Source organism: Lemur catta, chromosome 5, assembly GCF_020740605.2.
Source record: "Lemur catta isolate mLemCat1 chromosome 5, mLemCat1.pri, whole genome shotgun sequence".
Lineage (NCBI taxonomy): Eukaryota > Metazoa > Chordata > Mammalia > Primates > Lemuridae > Lemur > Lemur catta.
The window spans coordinates 109,505,323-109,533,220 of record NC_059132.1 but is presented as its reverse complement, the minus strand read 5'-3'; the positions used below and the strand labels follow the sequence as shown (position 1 = coordinate 109,533,220).

The following is a 27,898-nucleotide window of genomic DNA, read 5'->3' as shown; positions in this document are numbered from 1 at the left end:
ACTTCTCTCACTCCCGGTGCCCAAGACGGGCTTCCAGGATGCTGGCAAATAACCTACAGCTTTAATTAATAAGCATTTTCCACTTTCCCCACAGGTGTCTGAAAATACAAAAACCTCCTAGAGTGTTTAATTTATGCTCTTAAAATAGTTCATTTGCCTCCCTGGAAGGGTACAACCCAATCTCATTTTTAAGAGTGTATGTACCCTTTTTGTTCCCTTAAGCCATCTCCGTACCAACTATCATGGTAATGCTTTGTGCAGATGGTTTTGTGAGAAATAAATTCAGCCTTATAAAATGTGCTCATTAGAAATCCTTTTTATGCCAAGGATGATTCTGAGATATTTTATATACCTTCTCATTGCTTTTATGACACAGCTATATTAGAGGCTGCTCCTTTCTTCTGAGCCTGCAAAGTACCTCAAAGTATAGTTTGCATTTTGTGTCTAAAATGTGACAGAAGCCTTTTTATGGCACATAATATACCTCCAGATTCACCAGAAAATATCTAGAGTTGTTCCTATGGGTTTTTTCCCCTACAATATTTAGCCTAGGTGACATAAAAATATCCATTTTAATTCAACATGCCCAGAATTGATATTCCAAAGAAAATATTAAAATGACTCTAAACTCATTCAGAAACTCAAAGATAAACAGAAACAGCTGCTAAATGTCTCACATGCCCGTCTGAGATTCATTTCAATTACCCCACAAAAGGTACCTCAGGTGGAACAGAGCATTTTCAAGTTAAATTTTATGTCTATTAGATATAAGCCTAGGGGCAAGCCTGAATTCCTTCCAGTTGTTACTTTCTTTATGTCTGACGGCATTTTCCTAATTCCTTGTTTAATTTTATTTTAGCTTTTACAGATAGCTGTAAAGTGAGCAAAAAGAAAACAATTTACACACAAATTTAGTACTTGTGTTAAGGTCAGTTGGACTTCCTATTGAAATATTTTTTTAATATTGAAGTTTTTTTCAAACTTTTATATTTTCTGGTTGTCACTTTTCCCTAACAAAAAAAAAATGAAATATAATCTAAACACTCTAATGCATCTAACGTATAGATCTATAAAAAGCAAGCAAGCCCGCCCCTCAGTTCAAAAGGTATTTGTATAGAAAGTTACAGAAAACTTTCCATACCATTCTCACGCCCTTCACCCAAATCCCCATGACAGCATTATTGGGGCCTCAGAGGTCAGCATGGAACTACTTGACTGGACAGTTGGGAGTTGCATGACCTGATTCTTACTATGCATGAGGGTTGTTCTAGGTCACTTCTGTACTCTATGGTACCTATGCTGCTTGGCCCAGGGGCTAGAGAGAGGGTCCTCTGCATTCTTTTGCAGCTAGTGTGCTAAGTTATGATTGGCTGATTCATAAGGTGTTTGCTCCTACCCCGGGTATGGCAGTAGCTCAGGGCAGGATCAAAGTGGGGCAGGACCAAGATGGGAGTCTAGGGCCCACCCTCGTCCTTCTTCCCAGGTGGGGCAATTGCACCAAGGCAACAGCACCCACTTCCATCCCTAGGAGACCCAGAACCCCTCGATATCTACCTAACAAGGACAGGTCAAAATAAGCTGTTCTTTTATTCTCTCTATCTCAAAGAAGAACCTCAAAACCCAGGTTTCCAAGAATAAAGAAAAGCAATGGTGCGTGGGGGTGTAGCTTCCCACAGATGCCCTTTCTAGATCAAGTCAGGCCAAAAGGTGTAGTTTTTATTACATCTAACCCAGAAAAGTAGTTTAATGATAGACTTGGGCCTTTTCAATATCTATACACCAAACCTTTTCAGGTTAACAATATTATAATTTCTAGATGGATGGTAAAATGGTTGACTAGTCTTAAGAAGTTTTTCAACTTTAACCTGCCCAACTCATACCATGCAATTAGAAAGTTATTTTCCTGTCCCATAAATGTAATTACTTATTTACAGATAGTGTGCTGTATTTTTAACATCAGCCATTTCTTTATTTTATAATAAACCACTTATGAATGAAAATAAGCTCAAGATAGCTTATTACTTTGAAATTTGCATTTGAATGTACTAGAGATTACAGCTATTATTTTTAATGACAGTTACAGAATGGCTTATTATTAAGTAACTCAGTTGTTTGGAATTAACCTTACTTTATGCTAATGAGCCAATAATTCATTCATTCATTCATCCAACCAATACTTACAAAGGGCCAACTATGTGTCAGGCACTATTCTGGGGGCGTAGGGTACATCACTCAACGGAACACATGCAGATCCTTGCTTTTGCTGTGGGGTTAGGTGGGCAAACACTGAACACAATAAATAAGTGAGATATCTACTGAGTTAGAAGGTGATACGTGCTATGGGAATACAGGCAGAGAAGGGTGATGAGTCCTGAAAGTGTAGGATGAGAGGGTATTTGGGGCAAGGATTTGGAGCTAAGACTTGAAGGAGATGAAAGAATCAGCCATGTGAAATTCTGGAAGAAGAGAATTCCAGGCAGAGGCAACAGCCAATACAAATTCCCCAAGCAGGAGGATATCTGGCTTGCGGGAACAGAAAAGAAGCCAGGAAACTTGTGCAGAAGGAGGGCGAGAAGAGCAGGAGGTAATATTAGAGAGGTGGCCAGTGTGGGAACTGAATGGTTTGATAAAAACTTTTTTGAGAATTTAGATCACCATTTCCATACAGCATATCATGCTTCACTTTAAGCCTGATAATAGTGTTATCTTAGTGTCCTCCTGACAATTTCTTACTGAAACTAATTTCATACTTTATGTGACCAGTTACAATTGTATGATTCCATTCAATTTAACATTCTCTATGTCTAAATTCCAGTTTGTGGCTGATATGGGAATGTGATTTAAAAAATAAGACAAACATTTAATTATTCAGTCAGTTTGAACTACACTATGATAAAGAAAATGCCTTCTGTTCATTCATGAGTAAAATAACATTTCTTTAAAATATCCATGTTTTCAAAAGAAGGCACATTATTTGTAAATGTAAAACATTTCTCCAAGAATTAGATACCTAAGAATGGCATGCCATAGATTTTTTTTAGACAATCAACACCTCATACTACCAGAAAATGACTTTTAAAAACATAAACCACATCTTTCAGAACAAATATAGACAGCATTTGATAAATGTCACAACAACGTGCTTTCCTAATGAACCATGTTCCTACGCTGTTACCTAAACACATCTCTCTACTCTGTCAGGATGTGGTTGCTTCTACTAAACTAGAAATAGTTACTGGAAGACTGAAAAAAATAAAGAAGTGCATAGTGATATTCATGGGCTAGAAACTAAAACAACTCAAAGATTAAGGACAACTATGACGTGTGCTTATGGTAAAAGGCAAGGTGGCCCTGAGGTTGTATGAAGCAACACTAAATTGGAAAGACCCTGAGAGCCTAAGAGCATAAATATAATTGAAAGAAGTGATCACACTCAACGCCTCCACAAATATTTACTGAGTACCTGTTATGTGCTAAACCCTTCACTAGGAGCTGAAGAGAGAATAGCGAACGAAACAATCATGGAACTTACAGTCCAGTGAGGAGAAGCCAGCGCTACACAAATCGTACAGGAGCACACAATATAAAGCAATTAATTACAGTTGTCCTAAGTACTGGCTCCACTTGAAAGAAAGGTCCATGTGCTCAGAACTTTGAATTGGTCACATATTACAGGTCCGGCCTGGGGAGTGATGCTTGGCGTATATAGTAAGTGCTCAGGACACAGTTGTTGGCTGTTAATTATGTGAAAGAGAAACAGAATGGAATGAGAGCATAAAAATAGGGAGTTCTAACCAAATCTGGGGGTTGTTTTAATGGTTAAGCTGAAATCTGGATAATAAATACGATAGACGCAAGGAACAGGAAAAAGGGGAAAGGATAGGGTGGGAGAATTTCTTTAAGAGACAGCTTGATGGCAGGAAGCCCTGAGGAGGGACACTTGGTCCTTTCCAACAGAGGTCCAAAGCGAATTCCACTTTTTACATTTTAAACATTTAAATTAACATTTTGAATTCCAATGTTATTTCTTCAACTGATTCCACAAAATTATCAAAGCAAATATCTATATAAATAAGATGTCTAAGCATTAAATACCAGCTCAATAGAATATTTGTTATAAAATTCTACTAAAATTTTTTAAAAGTCAACATATTATCTATGGGAATAAGATTTTAATAAACTGGTGTTTTGATTCCATACATTTATGAATCTAAGTTTTTAAAAAATGTGGTTTTCCTTGATCAACTATTTATAATAAATAGAAATTATTGATTTAGAGACTTTGAGATTTGGAGACACTTTATAAATCCTGCTAATAATTCCTCTTTTTTATATTTAATTTTATTTTTTAGAGACAAATTCTCACCATGTTGGCCCAGGCTGGACTCAAACTCCTGGACTCAAGCAATCCTCCTGCCTTCTGAGGGGCTCTACTTGCTTTATTGTGTGAAATTCACTGTTCTCTTTTTATACTTTCCCCCTTCAGGTTTGGATGTGTGGAGGAGAAATGTTTGACGTTCCGTGTTCGAGAGTTGGTCATATCTACAGAAAGTATGTCCCGTACAAAGTTCCATCCGGGACCAGCCTGGCAAGAGTGAGTAACTCGGGATCAGACCAGCTTGGGCTCGGTGTGGCTTTGTGCAGGCAGAATAGCCAGCCTCACGCACGGTGTGATCCAAGGCACAGTCTCACAAACACCCTTTGATGTACAGAGAGCTCCTGTGTTTCTCAGTTTGATTTCCATTGCTTAAGGAAGTATTAACTATTATGGCCATTCTTGTTAGGAATTGTTTCAACAGGATATGTGATAAGTCAGACGCAGAAAGGGGTGAGGGGGGGATGGGAGAGATGGGTGACCAAACTCTGGTCATTTGTAACCGGGGCCAGCTCTGCCTAAAATTTTACTCATCCTCAAAATTCTAAAGTTGGCCAAGTCTAATATTTTTTCACCATATTCTTTTGAATAAAACCTTTCTCACAGACCAAGTGCCAGGATGCTTTTCTTTTCTGCCTTTTAGAATGTTTTCGTACATGTCCAGGAGGACATAGTCACAATACCTTCTCCTAACAGTCCTGACAGCTTCTCTGTTTTCCATGTTCTGTTACTTGCTTCACGGCCGAGTCAGTTTCCTTTTCCCCAGTATGCACCTGCTGCAGCTCAGACGCCAAATCTAGAAAAAGGGTATTTTGACCATATCTCCTTGCACAGTGCTCTCCTGGGAATCTAATCCTGAACTCTTCATTTTGGTCCTTTTAGGAGGAGGGCTGCAATATATAACTATCTGAGTCTTTCATATAAAGCTCAGTAAGCTCACGTAACAAGCTTTTGTAAAACAATGAATAAACTAATCCATCAGGATCCAGTAGAGTATCAGTAACACAAGGGCACAGCTCTCTGTGTCATTTGCTGCTGTCCTCCCAGCACCTAAAACAGGGCCCGGTGACACTCAGATATCTGTTGAAATCTTAATTAATCAGGAAAAATAAGAACAGAAAGCACTATGGGTTTAAGTTGTTACTAAAACGTAAACACTTTAATGAAGTATAGTAAAATTTTCATTAATACTGACTCTTCTCTGGGAGAGGTCATTCTTCCTCATGCCCTTTCTGAGATTAGTTGTCAACAGTGTCCATTTTTCTCAAGTCACATTCACAATCTTGAACAGCAGTTAGAGTTTACAGTAATGTTGTGACATCACAAACACCTTGAAGGGAAATACAGGCTGAATATCCCTTATCCAGAATGCTTGGGACTAGAAGTGTTTCGGATTTCTGATTTTTTTCAGATTTTGGAATCTATGCACATATATAATGAGATATATTTGGGATGGGACCCAAGTCCAAACATCATATACACTTTATACACATATCCTGGATGTGATTTTTAATACATTTTTGAAAATTTTGTGCATGAAACAAAGTTTGTCTTAAATACTTACATGTGGAATTTTCCACTTGTGGCATCCTGTCAAGTGCTCAGAAAGTTTTGGCTTTTGGAGCATTTCAGATTTTGGATTTTCAGATTAGAGATGCTCAACCTGTAGTCATATTATTCCTCCCTCCCCCCAAAATTAATTAATCATTAATAATGTACTCCTCTAAATTGCTGTAGAAATACACTATTTGAAGAAAAGAAACCAATCACAAAATCATAAAGTAATTAAAGAGCTACATCTTGGGTAAGGAGATATGGTTTAATTTAGTGGTAAGACTTAATACAAATGAATCAGAAAAGAACAAGAATTCACAGGAAGGTAAATGATTGAACAATTTTGCCACATATCACAAATCAGCCAGGTAGAAACCATAAATCGTAGCAGTTTAACAGTTTAAATATCCTAAAGATAATGATGCTCTGTCATTTCTCCACTTCCCCTCACTCACACGCCTCCCCTTTGTGCTCTGAAATGAGCCTTTGACTTGCAAGAGGTGCCTGTGCTTGGTTTATAGTCAGCGTAGGGTATAAAAGCTGGTGGGAAAAGTTGTGCTGATCTAAAAGGGTTTGTTCCCAAAAAATAAAACTGCTCATGTATTTTCAAGAAAGAAATTAAGTACTTTTTCAAGGACTGTCAAATATAGGGAAACTAGGCCTGGCACATAAAACTTCCAGGGAAAAGTGAGCATTCATTCAAATGAAAAAACTCCATAATTCTGAATTTTAATCTTTTCCACTCAGATCTTACTTGAGGGCTCATTTTTATTTATTTCTTTTTCCTCAACTGCTAGAGCAATCAGAAAGTCATAAATATTGAAGCTCAACTGTCACTCTGAGGACTGTTTTATGAATTTTTAAGTAAAAAAAGTATATTAAAATGAAAAACAATTCTGATATTTTGTGGGAGCAGCTCAACTACTTTGCTACACCCTACATTATTACTAAATCATCCAAAATGATGAGAGACTTCAAAGATGCTTCAACTGCAGGGCCACATCTACTCACGTGGTATTTTAATCTTTCAGCCTTATCAGGAAATGGAGATGAAGGTGGAACCTTGACCCCAAAGGCTTGTTTTCTTACTCTACAAAACTTGTCTACTTCTTCAAAAGTGTGCACCTTTCATTTATGTACCTATGTAAATTGATAATTCCAACAAACTTCCAAAATACACACACACACACACACACACACACACATGTGTGTGAACAGCCTGCAGTGCACTGAACAGCAAACCAGTGTATATTATAGAAATAAATTCAAATAATTATCCAGTACCTTCTATGATATATATTTACCTAGCATTCCCATCTGGTTGGAAGAGACGAGATAGCCCCATATGAAACCATTAGAGGACAATACAACACAAGGAGTAATTGTTCAAATGCATCAAAAAGAAGAGGAGGGGGAGTTGGTACCACAGCTGTGACCTTCTTTGGTCCTCTCAAATTAAACGACTTCAAAGAGGACCCACAAGGACACCTAAATTAAATTACAAGTTTCTTCCCAAACCCAGGACAAGTGACTAGAGCCAATTTCTGGCCAAGTCTTCACCAGCCTCAGTGCACTGGGAAAAATAATAATCACAAGGCTAAATCTGTTCAATTTAATACATCTCTTTGCATAGCAATTATAGGCTTTTCTTCTTTTCATATGACGAGAGACATAATAGTAAATTTTTGCTAATGCCCTTATTTGGCAAAAACAACAATTAGCATCACTGTATCATTTCCCGCAAAATGCAAAGCTCTGGGACACAGTGACTTACGATCCAGCTTCATCTAGGAATCGAGTATTCACTTGTCATTGATAAACCTAGATATTTTTACTGAGTCGGCTGGGGGCCTAATGTCGGCACTCTGGGGCACAGCAGGGCCCTGAGGGTCTGGATGCCCATCTCTAGAGCTGTAGGGAGACCAGAAAGACACCAGGGCCGTGGTGACAATTATCCCTTCCTCGGGACAGCACTGATTGTCCGTCATCACAGAAGAGTGGGTAGCTCCTCAGTGAAGGCCCACTGAGTGGCGCTTCGCACAGCCAGGGTGGCTGAGTGGCAAATGGGTGGAAGGTCTCAAAGATCCTTTATTCGGAGCCCAGAACTCTTCCAACGGAGCAGTCACTACTGGCGCATTGGGGAAAAGATTCAGACTCCTCTATAAATGCCCGTGTGTTTGGGGACCATCAAAGCCACTGGACCTGAGACAGGTGGCTCTAATAGCAGGGACCTGCCAGAGGTGCAGAGCGGTCGCCCATGACCAAACGTGCCAGCCGGTGGCAGCCCACAGTAGTCCTCACGGGAGCAGCTTGAGCCAGGCGCGCTTCCCCGGGAGGGTCGCAGGCCGCGGAGGGCAGCCCCGCAGTCCGGACCCGCACGCAGCAAGCCCTAGGGCCAGTTGGAGACAAGCTTAGAGCCAACCCTCACACCAAGTCTGTAAGGGACACCAGAGAATGCGAAGCAGGGGACTGTGGACTTCTGCGTTTCACCTTTGACATAGCATCAATAATTTTTTTTACTCTAACATTTCGTCTTGGATTTTATACCAACTATTCAAGAGCATGGAAGAATTTAGACTTTTCCAAGTTCCAAGATAAGAACTGAAACCAAAGAAGTCAAATCCCATAAAAGTCAAATTGCGCAGGCAGTTCCCCAGCTCTTGAAAATGTTAACTCACAGGGCAGGGCCGGAGGTTAAACGGCGAGTGGGCAGAGGTGGGATTATGAGCCGAGGTCTGTCTGCCCTAGGGCCGCTCTCCCGACCACTCTGCCCCTTCCAGAAGGCTCGGGACAAACAGGAGCAGCTGGCACCAGCGCGAGCAAAGGCCAAGCGGGATGCGCGGGCACAGGGAGCCGCAAGGGGTGCGGGCACCTGCGGGGTCAGACCCACCTGCACCCCAAAGGCAGCCCTGGGGGCCCCCCTGGCTGAGGGCCACGGCTGGACCTTGTTCTCGGAGACTGTGGGGTTGGGAACACGAAGTGCAGGGTAACAACAGAAAAGGTAAAATGGAAAGACCAGCCAGTAAGTAAACATTAAAGGGGAAAAGACTAAAGGCAGTAACGTTCTGAATGCAAGAAGCATTTGTAAAGAGAACTTCATAAATTATTTTTATTGATCTGTACCCTGTGCGAGGAGGCGGCGCTGCCACAGCAGGAGGTTTCCATGTTGCTGTCGGAGGGAAAGTGGGGTCAGGGCAAAAGCAGGAAGTGAGCCAGAGGAAAGGGGAAGCTGAGGGTGGTTTTGGAGAAGGCGAATTCTAAGCAACAGCCTTTTCGTGGGCTCAGGCAGAGCCAGATCTGGGGAGACATGCACAGACTTCCCACCCAGAATTCTGAGAGCCCACAAAAATCTTTGCCAGATTATCTTTAGCAATAAATTTTCATTTCTGAAAAAACAAAATACTTACTGTGCCAGTCTCTGCAAGAGGCCCTGGAAGTGCAGGTGATGAGCAAGCCAAGCACAAATCTTAAACCCTCTTAGCTAATGGCCCTGGCTGTGGCACTGAGGCAGAGCACACGCAGCCCAGGGATCTGTGTACAGCAGGGCCGGCAGGTCCTGAGGGCGAGAAAAGGTTAAATGAAAATAAGCAAACTCATATGGAATGAGATGCATCTCATATAGCTTACTTGTGTATAAACTGTTTTTGTATAGATTATCATGTCACAATTGGGGTTAGCATTTAACTGAAGAGGGAGTATATGTCATATAGAGCTGCGGTCCCCAACCCCACGGTAGCAGTCAGTGGCCTGTTAGGAGCCGGCCCACACAGCAGGAGGTGAGCAGCAGGTGAGGGAGGGAAGCTTCACCTGTATACACAGCTGCTCCCCATCGCTCGCATCACCGCATAAATTTTGCCTCCTGTGAGATCAGCCGCGGCATTAGATTCTCACAGGAGTGCGGACCCTACTGTAAACTGCGCATGCGAGGGATCTAGGTTGTGCTCTCCTTAGGAGAATCTAATGCCTGGTATCTGAGGTGGAGCCGAGGCGGTGATGCTAGCGCTGGGGAGCAGCTGCAAATACAGATTATCATTAGCAGAGAAGTTTGACTGCACAATAAATGTAATGTGCTTGAAGCATCCTGAAACCATTTTCCAACACTCCCGTCCGTGGAAAAATTGTCTTCCGCGAAACCCATTCCTGGTGCCAAAAAAGTTAGGGACTGCTGAAGAGCATATAGCATTATCGTACATGCACAGTGGTATTAACAGATTATATTTAGTGATCCTATAGGCTACACTAATCTTCATACAAGTTACAAATGTTCTTGACTCTGTATATTCACTTAGGGTTTCTTAGCCGAATGCAATGACCTTTGAAGATTTCCTGTGGTTATTGTATTTCATGGGCACAGGGCTAAATCTGAGTCTGGCTGTGTTGCCTCTGTCAACTGTGAAACGACTTCTTAATATACTTCCCATGATGCCTTTATTCCAGGGCCATCTCCCTGGTGACATCCAGCTCTGCTGACTCCATTGATCATCTCAGACTCTCCAAATTGATGGGGCTGGAGAGATGAGTAGGGGGGAGAAGGAGGAGGAGGAGGAGGAGAAATGCTTCGATGCAGAAGCCAGATGCTCCCCCAAGTCAATGCACAAACACTTCTTCCTTGCGGACCGTGGTCTCGGCTGCCCCCTTCTGAAATAGCTGAAATGGAAGAGCACGACGTCTGACATGTACAGCTCGCCCTTATTGATGTCAGAAAACTATATCAGTCGAGGAAAAGCATTCACAAGCCCAAAATGACTAGTTTGAGATCCGAAAATAAAATCACCAACAAGGCTGTAAAGTATGGTGATGAATGGGAAATCTCCAGTCCCACAAATTGACCTTTCTCCCCTGATGACTGTAAATCAGTTACTCTCGTAAAGCTGCCCACGATTGGAGCTGTAGCATGACAACCTCCGACACCCACAGCAGTCAGCACTTCTTTCTACTGCTCTTAAAACCATAGGGTTCAGGTGCTTTATTTGAAACTATCAATGAGTTCAGGGACACGGTGGCCTAACACAGGTTTCCTCCCCAAAAGCAGGAAAGGATGAATTCTTCCCCAATTCTTCCTCAGCCAGCATAAATGGCTGGGACTTTTGTGCAGAGGCGATTCCTCTGAAAACAATAACTACCTCTAATTCTTCCTTACAATACAACAAAGGGCAGGCCGGGCATAGTGGCTCGCACCTGTAAACCTAGCACTCTGGGAGGCCGAAGTGGGAGGGTTACTTGAGGTCAGGAGTTCAAGACTAGCCTGAGCAAGAGCAAGACCCATCTCTACTAAAAATAGAAAAAATTAGCCAGCTATGGTGGCGCATGCCTGTAGTCCCAGCTACTCGGGAGGCTGAGGCAGGAGGATCGCTGGAGCCCAGGAGTTTGAGGTTGCTATGAGCTATGGTGATGCCACTGCACTCTAGCCAGGGGTGACAGAGCGAGACTCTATCTCAAAAATAAATAATATGTATATAAAACACAAAAGGGCAACAAGGCTGTCTAATCCTTCTGACAAGAACTAAAGATGATTCACACACGTCAATCATGTGTTTGCTTCTCTCTCCTTTTGGCCACAGTCTAAAATATAATACTGTTTGTTTAGATGGGGCTTTTTCCTTAAGAAATTCAGGCATCTGCCCTAAATAATATTTCATTATTCTCCACGATATTCCCCCTAAAAATCAATCATAAATTTATTATGTGACAATAATGATTCAGTAAATCATTGAGCTATGATGCGTTTATTGCATGCTGTGAAGATAAATGTCCTCTCTAGCCTCCAAAAGGCTCGGGCTGGAGAGATTCTATCACTAAATATTTAATAGGTGCCTCCTGTGTGCCAGGCAGCAATTCATACAGCATGCCACGTGCCCTGAACCGACAGCGTGGGGCCTTGCCAGTTAGATGAAGCCACGGCTTTGAAAGTAATGCAATGTCACCTCTCCTCAGGACACGCCCCTACACCCAGATGAGCTGCTGGTGGGCAACGCCGACAGAGCACTCATGCTCACACGTTAACTGTGTCACCTTTTACAACACCGGGCATTTCCTGCTCGTGTTGCACGCCAGGAAGATAAGACCAAGTGAAACTCTCGTGTCCGCCAAGGACCTGCCGAGAGGAAACGGGAAAATGGGAGACCCAAATCCACTCTGCACGGCTTGGCCCTTCTCTCCTCCCTTAATTCCTAACACCTTGGTGTCAGAATTTTTTTAGGGACCCATATATTTTGTTTAATAAACAATAGAATCACATATCGTCTTTAAAAATTTTGAACAATATGGAGTTAAAGCACAGAATTTTCATACCAAACAGACACTGAAAAAGAAAGTTGTGTAGCAAGTTGCTGACAGGTGCAGCCTCCTGCCTGTTGGAAGTATCATGAAAAGAACATGAGGTGAAGACACCATTATTTCAAAACTTAGCAATTTCCCGCAAAACTACCTTTTAGTTTGGTTTCTTCCTATTTATTTGCTTTACATTTATTTTTCCTCAAAAGCTCCCACAGATGCTATGTGCTTCCCCAAATTAAGACATTTTGCTCAATTCAGTTGTTTCAAGTATTCCTTGGTGCGTTCCCAAGTTTCAGCTCAGCTCTGACTTGTGGATCAATCATCTGATGCTTTCTGATGTGCAAAACAAGCTTGTAATGGAGTCAGGTAGTCCCCACGCTACGGGGACAATATTCAGCATTTCTTGGGCTATCATATGAGGACCAACATTTTACATTGCTTTTTGTTTACACCTATTGGAATGTTTTATAGAATAAATATCATATTTAAATGGTGGTCCTAAGTATTTACATGATAATTGGCTGTCATGATTAATCTTTACTTTTACTCTGTCATCCTTAATGAAATTAAAACAGGATTTATCTTTTATTTCCTACGATACATTTCCCAGTCTTTTTGGTTTCTCTTTCTTTTACCTAGAGCACCTTGGCACTTTATGTTGTTATTTAGCATTTCTTTTTTTTTTTTTTTTGAGACAGAGCAGAGTCTCACTCTGTTGCCCAGGCTAGAGTGCCGTGGCATCAGCCTAGCTCACAGCAACCTCAAACCCTCAAACTCCTGGGCTCAAGAAAACCTGCCTGAGCCTCCCGAGTAGCTGGGACTACAGGCATGCACCACCATGCCTGGCTAATTTTTCTATATATTCTTAGTTGTCCAGCTAATTTCTTTCTATATTTTTTTAGTAGAGACAGGGTCTCGATCTTGCTCAGACTGGTCTCAAATTCCTGAGCTCCAAGGATCCATCCGCCTCGGCCTCCCAGGTGCTAGGATTACAGGCATGAGTCACCGCCCGGCCTGTTATTGGATTTCTATAGTTTTCTTTTTTCAAGGACTTGAGAAGCAAACTGTGTGGTGAGCCGTATTTGTGGGTTAGGGGAATTATAATTGCATTTTTAGCATTATCCCCATTAGAACCGAACACTTCCCCGTATTCACAACTCCACCAGAGCCTCAGAAAGGAGAACGCTGGCTCAGACAATATAGGTCCCTGCTGCTACAAAATGACATTGCTGAAATTTAAGCAAATTAAAATATTTTAGTATGCCATAACCAAAAATGCAACTCTTGCGAGGGGGAGCAGGGCTGGCCGTTTTACAACTCTGCTGCCAGGTCCCCAGTCCGATGATGAAGCCACAGGAGCACCTGGAGAGGAGGGACTCGTCTGGTGGAATTAGCTTCTTACCACGACATGTGCGAATGCACAATGACACTGTGCTTGACTCTGCTATTTCATTTCCATCCCAATCACCCGTGTTTCTAATAGTTTATTAGCTCATGGCGAGAGTTCCATTTCCAACTGCAATCCCAGCCCCAGTGTATCTGCTTTTTAGTGCCAGTTGAGATGGAGAAAGTCATTCCACTTGGTATTTTGTAAACTGAGAAATGATCAAAAACCAAATGACAGCTTTGTGGTGTCTGGATGCTTTTGGTGTTCTAATTCTGAAAACAGTTCATAGACATAAAATTTCACAGATTACTTGAATTTGAACAGACATAACTTTCAATCTAAGGACCTGCAATGAGCAATTGGAAACAGCGATTTTTTTTTCTGCCTGTTTTGAAAATATGGAGAATCGAACAGGGTCTGCTGGAATAAATGTCATGGCACCATGTGGTCTGAGCACAGCTTGCTGCGGATGTTCCTGCGAGGGCCCAGAACTCTTGACAGTCTCTGTGAGTGATGGCTAGATAATGCTCATTGTGATTTATAAAAAGCAGCAAATGAATTAATAATAATCACCTAAAAATAAGGTCATACTTCCTTTTATGCCCAAGTTGTGATGGGCATGAGCTGAGATACCAATGCCAGAAACAACGCCCTTCAGATTATCCCCCAAGTGACTCCAGAGACCCCAAAGGCTGCATCGCGGGGGTGCGTGTGCCCATTGGCAGAAGTGTGCCCTCTGCACCCCCCACCTGCAGCTTTTGCCTCTGCTCCCACTGGCCTCTGTGTCCTGCCGTGAAGCTGCAGGAGCAGCCACGCTGCCACCACCGCTCCCGAGAGTATCAGCCTCTGGCTCGTGGTGCATCTCTGGAGGAACCAGACAAAAAGAACCAGACAAAGAGAATACATACTGTATGATTCTACTTATACAAAATTCTAAAAAATACAAGCTAAACTAGAGTGACAAAAAGTAGGCCAGTGGTTGCCTGGGGATGGTTGCCACGGAAAGGAGATGGGGAGAGGGATTTCAAAGAGGCGTGAAGGAACCTTTGCAGGTCATGGACACGTTCATTACCTTGATTGTGGTGCTGGTTTCACTAAAATATGCATATGTCACAATGTACCAAGTTGTATGCTTTAAATATGAGCACTTTCTTGTGTATAAATTATTCCTCAATGAAGCTGATTTTAAAATCAGGCCTACAAGCATTTTTTTAAGTAAGTTCAATCTTTTGGGGAGCTGTTTTTGTGTTTGTCCTATATCTAAAGGCTACATTAAATGCTATCATAAACACTACCATAAATATCCAAAATATTTGGACAAAAATACAACAGAGATATAAAATCAAAGAAAAATCTAACCCTTGTTCAAGACAGCCAAAAGCAGATAACCACCTGCAAACAGCTCACTCAGCCTTGGGGAAGAAGGAAGAGGAAATTGCCTGTCAGAGAAGCTCCCTTTGCAGGGCTGGATTAGCTTCCTCTCCTCCTACCGAAGGTTTCCCACTGACTTCAAAGAGGACTTCAGATCAGAGGAAAGTAGAGCTCGGCTGAATAATTGCAGAGAGGTTGGGGCTCTCTTAGAGAGCTTCTCTTTTGAGCTGTGCCCATGATGACATTATCATGTTATCAACGATAAAAAGGCTTGGGGCGGGACCGCTGAGCCACTCGGAAGCATCAAAGAGGAGACGAGAAATGCATTTGAATCAAAGCTGAATTTTTAAAATCATGGGCTAGGGATACGATTTCTTGCTGTAGGAGTGACTGTGACAAATAAGAAACTGTTTCTATATGAGATTGGCTTTGCTAGTTATCCTCAGTTTCTGGGGCAAAAACACCAAATATATATATATATATAGCTGAAGAAAGAGAAATGTATTACTCAACCCACCATAATATAACAGCTTAATGTTGACAGAAGCACAGCCTGTGGGCTGGGACCGCGTGGTTGCACACAGCAGTCCCGCCCGGCACGGAGGACTGGACGCTGCCCCCAGCGCGGTGAGGCGGCCCAGATAACACGAGGGCACGCACCCGGCAGCCTCGCGGCCGGAGAAACAATCAACCCCCAGAAACTACACTGAGAAACCGAACAGGGATTGTATTTTTAGGATAATTGAACAGTAGGATCTAAAATGTATTTGGCAAAAAAAAAATAATTAGTGGATAGATGTATGCAGTTTCATAAACTAGCAGGAAAAATGGAACTATCTATTTTCCTGATGCCGTGCAATGAAGTGATCAGTCAGAGCTGGAAATTTGTTCTTATGAGCTGAGCTCGAAGTGTCATTTAATGTTCCTGGTAAAATATCAATTTAAAGACCTGATGACTCTTAGAGTTAAGGAAGATTTAGTGTCAGATAGTGCAAAGAAAACAGGACTTGAATTCTAAAGACCTCTATTATAAGGCTGGATGTGCTAAGTGTGTTAATAAATATTTGGGCAACACAGAGAAAGGAGAAATTAATATCAGTTTGGGTTGAAAAGGGGAACATGTGATACACAAAGAACCACATGAGGGTGACATAAAAATAGAGAAGGCTATCAGGGTCTTGTACATAGCAGGTGTGCTCCAAATAAGTTTTTATTTCATTTATCATTCAAGAAGTAGGAAAATCTGCAGCTTTTAAAAACAGAGAAATCCTTTGCTTTCTAAACCAAAAAATAAATGTATTCGTCAGCTCTAGTAGCTGGTTCTCAATCGCTGCATGGCTTCCGCTCTGGGTACATCCCAATAGATGAAAACCTCTTGGAGCCACCTTGAATGCATTTGGATTCTCTCCTCCTCTCCCTTGTCCACACTGAACTTGGGGCCTGGCTGCCCCCAGCTCAGCTGTGCAGAGACAGAAAGCCATCACCTGCTTACCCCCAGACTGAGGGGAGCATGAAGCCCTCAACAGTCCATTGCAGCCACGCCGAGCCCGCGCCGGCAGCCCCAGTCAGCTCTGCTGTTCCCCACAGTCTGTGGCTGCTCCCCCCACCCCCCGCTTGCTTCACAGAGAGAGGCCAGCAGGGTCCCCCAGTTAGAAACCAAAGAGCAGCAGGATTGTGTGTTTGTGTTGCATCAGCTGTGTGTGACGCAGGCTTCTCTGCAGAAAGCTGGGTGAAGCCGCTCTAGAATAATTTCCACAGAAGCCAAACATCCGCTATGCATTGGCAATAGCATCAAGATAGGCCAGATTCTGCGCCTACAGTCACTGATGAATTAAAAAACATTCATGGGGCCCAGATTATACGCAAGTTATGTTTATCAGGAGTAGGGTTGCCAGGTTCAGCAAGTAAAAACATAGGATGCCCAGCTAAATTAGAATTTCAGGTCAGCAACAAAAACGTTTTAATGTAAGTATGTCCCATATAATAAATATTACTAATACAAGTATTACAAATATTTCATTTTAAATATTAAACTTAATTAAATTAAACTTTATGTGCTTAAATAATTGAAATATTAACTTTAATATTAACAAATTATTTGCTGTTGATCTGAAATTCAAACCTAACTGTGTGCCAGTCTAGGCAACTCTAATTAGGAGGAATAAGAAAAGAGTTTCAAAGAGTGGGTGGGGTCAGAAAGAGGAGAAGGCACCCAGGTTTAGCAAAATGCCTGGAAGGGACATTCTGGTTATGGAAAGAAAGGTAGTCCTCAGAGTTTGGCCAAGTTGAGCAGAGACAGACAATGAGAAAGCTGCATTGCTTGGCGTGAAAGGGGAAGAAACTCTGTAGGGTGCAGCCCTACAACGGAGGCCCCGTGGGAATTCTGAGGAGGTGGCACCATGGCAGGAAGCCAAAAGACAGAAGGAGGAAATCTTGGCCAGGGAGAAATTCCCTTTATCATCAGCCAAAGGATTTGAACGAACTCGAGTGGTCAAATACTCCATCTTGCACACCCATCTGTGCTGTTTTGTCATCTAAGTCTCTGCCACTGCCCGAAAACACTCAGTAAAAGTCTACGCCCAGCTGACCTACCAGAAGTGTTTGAGAGACAGGAAAAGTACCTGCGCACCTGCACAAGCCTCTGCAGGGCGGAGGGCAGAGAGCAAGCCCGGGGTGCAGGAGAGAAAAGTCCCCCAACAGGAAGTCAAAGTGAAGGCTGAATGTGTGAGCACAGACCCCAGGAATCCACAGGACTCTTGAGGAGGACAAGGACCTGCGAACTGAGGTTAAAGCACTTCTATTAAATCTCAAAAAACAGGAATCCCAGCTACCATCTGCCTCTGTATATATAAGACAGCCTCTAGAGATGTCACTCCTGGTAGTTGGGGAGGAAATAATTACATGTGTAGATCTTCCAGTGTTCATGCTTGACTCTTCCTTTCTTCTTCTTCTTTTTTTTTTTTTGAGACAGAGTCTCGCTTTGTTGCCCAGGCTAGAGTGAGTGCCGTGGCGTCAGCCTAGCTCACAGCAACCTCAGACTCCTGGGCTTAAGCAATCCTACTGCCTCAGCCTCCCGAGTAGCTGGGACTATAGGCATGCGCCACTATGCCCGGCTAATTTTTTCTATATAGATTTTTAGTTGGCCATATAATTTCTTTCTATTTTTAGTAGAGACGGGGTCTTGCTCTTGCTCAGGCTGGTCTCCAACTCCTGACCTCGAGCGATCCACCCGCCTCAGCCTCCCAGAGTGCTAGGATTACAGGCGTGAGCCACCGCACCTGGCCATTCCTTTCTTCTTGATAACTATTTTTGGGGGTGTTATAGCACCCACACCAACGTTCATTCAATCTCAGAGAGAGATGAGACAACTCAGATCAATTATTTTTCGCCTTTACCCTCTCTAGAAGAGATGTTATTGGGATGCTTCTCTTTGATGACTCTGCACATGTTTATGCAGCTATGAGTGCTTAAGTGAGAAATATTACTGTGCTCTGCCCCATTACCTCCAGGTACTGGAATGTGTGTCTATCTGTTCCTGTATAAATACCCACAATGAACTCAAATGAGGATATGATTATACTATTTCCTGGACTGCATCAATTTATTCCACAATCTCTAAAAGACCAACCAAACACTTCTTGTAACCGCTTGCAGTATTTCTCAGCTGTGGGTCCAGTGTTTTCCCAAAAACTACATACTGATTCATGATGCCAGTGACAAATTAGCACAGTGTTTGTTATTTCCAGAATAATGACCTCGGAATGATTTTATTTGGCCAGCCATGTGGGTGGTTTAGGAGTGAGGGCTATTTCTTGACTATAATAATTTGTACTGTAGAAAGTTTTCTCCTGATAGGAAATTCCATTCAGAGAACAGAGCATCTATAATCGAAGATGTCTATGAGTCATCTGGGACATTAGGGAACGGTCAGGATGTTTTATTTATATTTAAATGTTTATGGAACACTCATAGCTAGAGGGAAACTGGCTATTGCAGTCTTTGAAATTATTAGGCTGTTTCTCTTTTGCTGTCTCCTGGGAAACTACAAAAAAGGAATCAATGACTTGACATTATCCCTGGAATATGTCCATGATCCGGCTGCTTCCTTTGGAGCGCTGGAGAAATCAGCCCACCTAACCTGCAGCTTAGTGTCTTTCAATTCGAAAAGAACATGATACTGCAGGGCTTCCTGCCAGTCCCCTGGTTAACTACATCACAGCTGCCCTAAGGTTGGTGACAATTTACCAACGTGCTGACTCCTGCCCTTTTACTTATTGATATTGCTTATTCTGGTTAACATTAATCATGACCCTTTGAGCCATTTCTAGTTGAATGCATCTGAGTTCATCAGTTCTCTTTGAGTTTTTGCAATAATTCCCATTTCTGTTTCAAAAATCCAAAGCAACAAAAATCTACCCCTTAACAACAGCACTTTTTTAAACGGTTCCTACTTCAGTGCCTTTATCAATAGCTACATACACACACTATGAATTTGTTCACATTCATTTCACGATATGGTCTTTCATTAATTCAATAGTTAGCATGCCCTGATGAGTAGATACAACTTTTTGGAACCACAGAAGACACTGGACCTTTTAAGGAAAAAAATGGATCCCTAATTTCATGATACTTACAGTCTAAAAGTGCTTATTTATCCAAGTCAAAATAGATTCCTTAGTGAAAAATCTTTCTGGCAAGCAACCAGAATTTTCAAGGCACGTTTCCTCTTAAGAAAGTCACTTTCTCATTATTCCTGGGTAATGTGCTTCTTGGCCTCTACTTCTGCTGTTCCCCTGACTTTGTTCATTTTCACTTATCAGAGAGGCGTAAATTGGTGAAAATTGAATATTTCCACTTTACTTAATAATTGCAGTTTAGGAAAAAAAGGTTGGAACGACAGCCTAAAATCAAATTTGAATATAAGTAACATTTTAATATTGTCGACTAATTTTTTCTATTCTATCTTTGAATCTTTTTGCCAATCCTTATAAAAAATGTTCTGAGGACAAATGAAAATAAAATACATTTCATATAGAACATTTGTCAAAATGCAATGTAAGTGGCCAGATGATACTGCAGACCCACACGGAGATTTTATGTGTGTGTAGTACACAGTACTGCCCAGAGCAGGAGCCTCAAGACATCATCTGTTTCCTTTCCTGTCCCCAAATGAACCAGGCAATTCGGAATCCATGGCAATAGAGACCGATGTTGACTCTGATCGTCTGTCAAGGGAAACTGGAGTCCGAGGAGGGGAGGAGGGAAGAGGGAGGAGGGAGGAGCGGAGGAGGGAGGAGGGAGGAGGGGAGGAGGGAGGAGGGGAGGAGTGCTGAAGGGGTGGTGGTAGCATGTGAGCGGCAAATAATCATCCCTCAGGGAACACTTCTCGCACTCAGTGGCATTCCCCTGCCCTCCTCTCTGTGCACTGGCACCTTAGAAAGGAAGGAACACAGGTAATCAGAGCAGTCCCTGTGACTCCGTCTCTCTTCTGCATTTTGCTCTATTAACTGAGCCCTTCTCTGTGCCCACCATCCACCAGAAGTAACCAAGGCGTCCGCGGAGGGTGAGGAGCAGAGACAGGAGACACTGGAGGTGGGGGTGGGGGGACAGAACAAGAAAACTGTACAGTTCCATTAGGAATGAGATATCAATGACTTCAAGTCCAAATCCACTAATCTCTTATGTCTGGCCGTTGTGCTCATTTTATCTGCAAATAAGAAACCAGAGTAGGCCAATGCTCACACCAATCAAGCATTTAAAATAAAGAACTTAAACGGAAAACAAGAACCAGAGCCTACGGGACACCAGCCTACGAAAACCTGCTACAAACTGGAGGCATCAAAACTGATACCTTCTAGACAAATGCAGTTGTTCTCTCTACTACTTAGCACCACAGAGCTGGAAGGCAAGTCCGGAAGCTTCTCATCTCAGCTAACACCTTTCCTAAGGGCCACAGCAACAGTCCTGTTAATGTGTGGCTGAGCCCAACGCCCAGGCTCTCCAATTTCTAATCCTGCACTCTCTCGACTGCTAATAACAGCTCTACTGTTCATAGTACCCTATTGTGTACCAAGTATTCTTCTAAGCACTTTACAGGTGTTGCCTTACTTAATCCTACACCCACCCCCGCGACACAGGTATATGTCACTGTTGCCATTCCAGGTTAGGAATCTGAGACCAGTGTGGATAAGTAACTTGCTCAATCACAGAATTGACAGAGGGCTGAGCTTCTACCCTGAACTCACACACTCTCCTACCCCTAAGGATCCTGCTTATCCCCTGCGCCCAACCTTCCGCTCCCTTCACCCCAGGAAACATCTGGAGAAAGACTGGCCTGGTGCCTCCCTCAGCCCAACTTCAGCTCGTAGTAAACTACTGAATTCTCACCGGCATCCGTGTTGCACGTGTAAAGTATCAGAACACAAGGTTTTGACTTTCATAATGCCGGGTTCTCTCTCTATATATATAGTACAGAGAAAAGAATAACAGCTTGTTTGTCCTCATTCTTTCCAAGATCCCTGTTCCTGGAAAGGCTTTAAGCAATTTGATGCCTCAGAGGAACTTCATTCCCTCCGGTTTCGACACCTTTAGTTCCAAGTGAAAAATAAAAAATTTATAATCATGGAATAACAAGAGTGATGAGAAAGTTGAGATAATCGTGAGCTGAGTCTTTACTGGCGCTGATAAATTAATTACCAAATTGGCAATGGAACCTGCCAGAAGCAGAACTGTGTGCAGCGCCGCAGGCTAGTGGTCCCCCACTCCTGGCAGTTATGAAAGCTCTCATGGTGGTTAGTCAGCCACCAACCAGAGCTGCCTGAGGTTGCCTGATATGTCTTTTCCTTTTCTTTTTCGATTTCTGGTGCAAGTAAAACCAGATTTTGAGCCAATACATGACATTTTTTTTCTGCTGCACAGAACCTGAAGCGGGTGGCCGAGACCTGGATGGACGAATTCGCCGAGTACATCTACCAGCGCCGGCCGGAGTACAGGCACCTCTCCACCGGGGACATCTCCGCCCAGAAGGAGCTGCGCAAACAGCTCAAGTGCAAGGACTTCAAGTGGTTCATGGCTGCGGTGGCCTGGGACGTGCCCAAGTACTACCCTCCCGTGGAGCCCCCGCCTGCGGCCTGGGGGGAGGTGAGGACCCACTGCATGAAACCTGCCCTGCCCTGAGCATGCTCCGGCCTGGGACCCCGGGGGCGGGAGGGACTGCTGACACCTCCGCTCTGTCCCCTGCAGCCAGGCAAGGCGAATGCAAGTCTTCTCTGATAAATGAACGTCCAGCCTCTTTTTAGAAGTTACTAGAGATGAACGTTCAGCCCTCAGTGTTGATAGCCCCACCCACAACCTTAACCACTGCCGTCTCCCCAAATGGGTTTTTTTAATGCACCTGGAAGATATTTTTGACGTTAGTGAAATTACCAAAGGAGCTTGTAGAGAATGAAAATATCTGTCATGCTACCGTGTAAAACAGGGTGCCCTGATAACCACCTGATAAAATCCCTCCCTGTCCCTGTGCACAGCCTCGTTGCGATTTGTATAACATGCGCACGTACAAGCCGGGAGGGGCCTGGCCGCTGGCCTCGCCGGGGTGTGCTGTGCAGACTCTCGCAGAAACCCATTTTCATAATGCGCAGGGCTGTGAGGCGAGCAGCCGCTGCAGGTCTTTAAATGAGCACCAAACTTTCCACCGCTGAACGCTTCTATTTGATTTCACTTCATGATCTAAAATGGAAAGAGCAGATAGCTCCGGGTCCCAGACTTAACGTATCTATCTTTTGGCATGAAAAGGACTATTGTGCTGGGTGCGGTTCCATTCAATACTGTTGCTATCGCCTTTTCCCTGGAGAAAAGAGTGTGCTAAAGCACGGGCAATGTTGGATAGGGCGGCTTTATCCTGGCACTTTAACCTGCTTTCAGCAGAGGCTCTGGGGGAAACGCAGGCGGGGCTGGACACTAGCTCTCCGCGTTCTCCAGCCTTTCGGAAGGCGAGAGTTGACTGTCATGCATTCTGCAGGAGCTTCCTGGCCCCTGTCCTTGGTTTTGTAATGTGGGGAAAAGATGCCGTTGTCTAGTTAATGTCCTTGGCTGCCCGAGCTCTGAAAAAGGTTGCCCCAGGGCGTGGTAGGAGAGGCCAGGGGACTGGCAGCATCCCTGCACTCCTGGGTGAAGCGTCCCAGCTTCCTGCAGAAAAAGTTGTCAGCAAGTCACAGGTGCTCTGCTTGCTGTGCTGAGAGGGTCCAAGAAGATGCTGTTCTCTGCCTGGACCTGGGACACCCAGGCATGAAGGAGAGGGTCAAGGCCATCACTACACGCTCCACCTCCCGTGTTTTTTGCATGTGCATGTGGGCCTAGCATTGTCTACCTAGGTCAAATCATGTTAGTAATTTGATTTCATCTTTGCATCTCAAACATTTCATTAAAACTTCCCTGGAATATGAGTAATATTAGTCTGCTTATATTCGTTTTAGCTATCTGCCATGGGCTTCATTTATAGCAGTGGAAATTTAAAGTGGGCAGACATCAGTAAGAACTTTCTTAGCCTCATGTGTTGGAAGGCGTAGGAATTTGTTACCCAAAAAAGCAGCGAGTTCCTTCCTGGAGGTTTTTGGTTAAGGCTCTGTTTGCCATCTTTCTGTGGTGATTTAGGTGCAGTCCTCCCTAGTGACTGAGAATACACTTGAAGACCCCACAGTGTCATTGTGTGAGTCACTGCTGGGTTGAAATCTCATCCATCTTTTCTCCGCCTTATGTGGAAACATAAATTTGTGTTCCCACCTGGTTACGGTATACTTCAAACATCAATTGGTCACATTTTCCCACATTACCTCACCAAACCATAACGTATATTTATAAAGCACCTTGTCTGGAAACAGACTCAAAGCTTCCACTGAGGTTCTAGGAGAGATACAACCTCTTGGCAATCATCAAAACCTGAACTGTCTTCAGACCGGGTGGGCTACGCCAGCATGTTTGCATCGTTACGTTCGAGTGCCCCACACTTTCACAACGCTTGCCTTCTCCCTGGAGACATTTGGGGTCATCACTGCTGTTTTAAACAACCAGACATTGAGAAGATCAGATTTTTTTAACACAGTGGCAAATTTCTTTCCCCAAAGCTTCAGAACAGTAAACCAGTGCAGGTTCAGGAAAGAAGCAAATGGGGATAGCTGGTAGTTTCCAAGGCAATTGCCTTCAGCTGTGTTTGTTCAGGGCAGATGGGGTGCAGAGCAAGAACGAAGACCTAGCGGACTGGAGGAAGGCAAGAAGAAAGGAAGTCAGTAGGAGACAAGAGTCTGGACTGGTAAATTCCAGATTTGAAAAAACATCTGTTTCCCAAGCAGAGTAGAACCTTGACAGCGTAAGTGACCCGTGGGCATTTAATGCAGGAGGCAAACGAAGGATTTGAAATGCAACTTCATCTAAATGCAATGATGAAAAAGACTATATTTTCTAACTGTGTATTGGGTAGTAACAACTTATTTCTTAATAGTAGGTAAAAAAATTACTAAAAGTGCAGAATATATCTGTGGGCCAACTTAATCTCTGAAAAAAATCTTTCAAAATTTTCACACTTGTGTGATTTCTTTTCCCTTTCAGAGAACTTTTTTGATAAACCTTTTATTTTGGGATAATTTTAAATTTACAGATATATTGCAAGATAGTATAGAAAGTTCACATATACCCTTCACCCAGCTTCTTCCAACGTTAATATTTTATATTTGCCACATTAACTGTGGTATATTTATCAAGCCAAGTAATTAACATCGATACATATTATTAACTAAACTACAGACTTTATTCAGATTTCACCAGTTTTTTTCACTAATGTCCCTTCTCTGTTCCAAGATCCAATCCAGCATCTGAAAGGGCTTTTTAATCTCCTATAACCTTCAAATTAATTGTTAGAATGGGCAAAGCTCCCAAACAAATGTAATAAGTCGATCACTGTTTTGGTAAGAAAGTGAAAATTGGAATGCGGACTCTGTGGTTCTTTTAAAGCAATTATTGGAAGGAACCACAAACCTCCAGCAACGTAAACACGAGAATCCTTTATGGGAGATCTGGGCCAAGAAGCAGGCAACTTGCCGCTTTATGCACTTGTACTTGGAAGGGTTTTCCACCTGCCTCTCCATGCCAGCCTGATTCTGGGTAAACAACGAAGTGCTTAGGCAATTTTTGGCTCTGGTAGTTGGAACTCCACTTGTAAAAGATATGTTACAGACCATAAACTGCCCATAAACGGCCACGCACTTCCCTGACAAATCCAGCCGGATTCTGCACTTATCTCCCAGCTCATCTCTCTTCTTCTGCCCTTCCCAACCTCCGTTTATCCTCAACATAGTCCTCTTAAAATGGGAGATCAGGCCGCCACTCCTCCATCCAAAACCTTTTGAGGGCTGCCATCCCTCTCCAGGTAAAAGTCAAAGTCAGGGCTGGGGAACCTTTTCATGTGGAAAGGCCACATTAATTTAGCTGTCATCAAATAAGGCTGCATTCAAGAAACTTCAAGTAGATATACTTAAAAATGTACATTATTTTATAAAAATCTAACTATCATATACTTAATAATTTCAAAAACTGAAACCTATTTGTTAATTTTAAAGTTAACTAACCTTTCAATGGCTTTGTTGTGTCTGCTTTTTGTTGAAAAGCATTCGAATATTTGGTTGCAGTGTGGAGGTCCGCAGTTTCAGTTGACCCTCTAGATGGGTGTCAGTCATTTGTGATCTCAAGGGCATCTTGATTTGAGTTAGAAAGGAGAATGTAGATTTGCCACAGTAAGTGGCTGAAAAGCAAGAAAGCATTTTTCAGGCATGTTGCTGAAGGCATGGATATTCTACTGCATTTTTCCATATTTCAACTGGATCTTTCTTAGCATTAAACAATGACTTTAACATGTCATCCATGGAGAGAGAGCTCAATCAATTCCATCTGTAGTTCTTTTAGGTGCCTTGGTGATATCAACTAGGTGAAGATGAAATGCTAACTTGAGTGTCATGTCATGGTTCTCAAAGTCAATGAACCTTTCATTGTATTCTCCAGCTGTTATAGATTTATAACAGCTGCACATTCTTCAAAGAATTTGCATGTATCATTCTGCTCATCAATAACCTTTGCTAGCCAAGGAAAATGTTCATCCAAAACTTCTTTTTGAAGAAGTGTTTTGGAAAAATATAGCTTTTTCAAAATGCTTGAATTTTTTGCCATGTGTCATATATAGACTTAGTTTTACCTTGCAAAGAAATATTCGAGTTGTTTGGATTTGGCATGATATCACACAAAAATGCTACATTCCTATAGAAATCTTCTTTCAATAATTCACATTGCTGATTCTGTTCTTTATAAAATTTAACTATGTTCTTACAGAGATAAAACTTTGGCTAACAATAGCCAACACACTTTAGAATGATATGGCAAACCCACAGGAATACCTCATCATTCAACTTTAGCATGTTACGAAATTGACCATACCATGTTGCATTTACAGGAATATAATTAACAATACTTATAACTTGTTGCAAAGTTTCACTTAAAGTAGTAACTTTAGCACAGAGATTTTGCTGATGCAAGGTACAATGAAAAGAAATGAGAGCATCTGGATCTGATCATACTTTTTTTTATGTGTGTAATAAACCCTTCATGTTTTCCTGTCATAGAAGGTGCACCATCTGTACATATACTCACTAAATTTACCAAATTCAGTCCAGCTTCATGACATTTATCTTCAAAGTTGTTGAAGATATCTATTCCCTGTGTTCTATTTGCAAGAGTTCCCAAAGGGAGTAACTCTTCATAGCAAAAAAAAAAAAAAAAAAATCTTCTGTTATGACCCGAATGGAGTATAAAACCTGTGCTGAGTCAGTAGTCTCAGTTGATTCACCCAAAATGATTTAATAATATATATTTTCCTTTTGAAGTATGGCATGAAGTTGTTCTGTTAAATTGAAGGCTAATTTATGCTGCCGATCAGTTATGTTTCTCCTTAAAAGAGGCAGTTGTTTGTACTTTGAAATGTCATCAGTGTCTAAGCATCCTACAACTTCGACAATGCACTCTTTCACAATTTCTACATCATTGAATGGCTTCTCTTTTTTCCCAACTATATAAGCTACTTTATAAGTTGCTCCAGTGGCATTATTTCCAGGTCTTATTGCTGCTTGAAAGAATTGCTTTCCTTTTGTTTTTCATCTTTTAATTTCTGCAATACAACCTTTTGCACCTCTCCCTCTAATTTAAAATATTTATGGTCCTTTATTAGTGTTATAATGCTGATGAGCACTGAATTTCTTAAATGTTGATATTGCAGTATCACAAAGCAAGCAAATCATCTTATCTCTAGAAGAAGCAAGATAATAATGTAATTCCCAATCCTCATTAACAAATCTATTATCTTCCTTTAGCATTCTCTTGCTCTTCTTTGACATGATGGGCTGTTAAGCAGACAGAATTAAAAACTACTATCAAACTGTGCACCTACTCACAAATTCGACTTCAAACAGAAACACAGTGCACTGTTGTCAAAAGCTGATAACAGACTGGAGTACTCAACCCTCATAAACTCTCACCAACAGCCTCGTGTGGTAGTGGCTCCAGTCAGGCAGGGGAAGTTAGAACTAAATCATGAGTGTAGCAGCTGTCAATTTAGCCCTTATGGCTTACTAATGTTCTAACTGTGCCGGTCAATCTGTGAGAATTATTTCATTGAAACTTATTTTATTCTTTGGTATTTTAAATATGTTCATTAAAAAAATAAAATAAAAATATAAAAGAACCAAAATGTATTAATAAAAATAAAAGGATTTGTTCTGTAAAATTTGGATTCAGTCAAAAGGACACACTTAAGGACCTAGAAGGCCACGTGGACTTAAGGCCCCCAGTTCCCCACCAGAGGTCAAAGTTCTTACCTATAAGGCCCTAAATGATTTGAT

General features: G+C 42.3%; 1 protein-coding gene across 1 annotated transcript in view; it reads left to right on the top strand.

The window, feature by feature from the left end:
* The window catches only part of GALNTL6 (polypeptide N-acetylgalactosaminyltransferase like 6), an 819,656-nt gene that overhangs the window by 751,904 nt on the left and 39,854 nt on the right, over positions 1-27,898 (top strand). The window contains exons 9-10 of the mRNA XM_045552501.1: positions 4,487-4,594; positions 21,882-22,103. Of these exons, the coding sequence (XP_045408457.1) occupies positions 4,487-4,594; positions 21,882-22,103 (330 nt within the window). The remainder of the gene's footprint in view (positions 1-4,486; positions 4,595-21,881; positions 22,104-27,898) is intronic.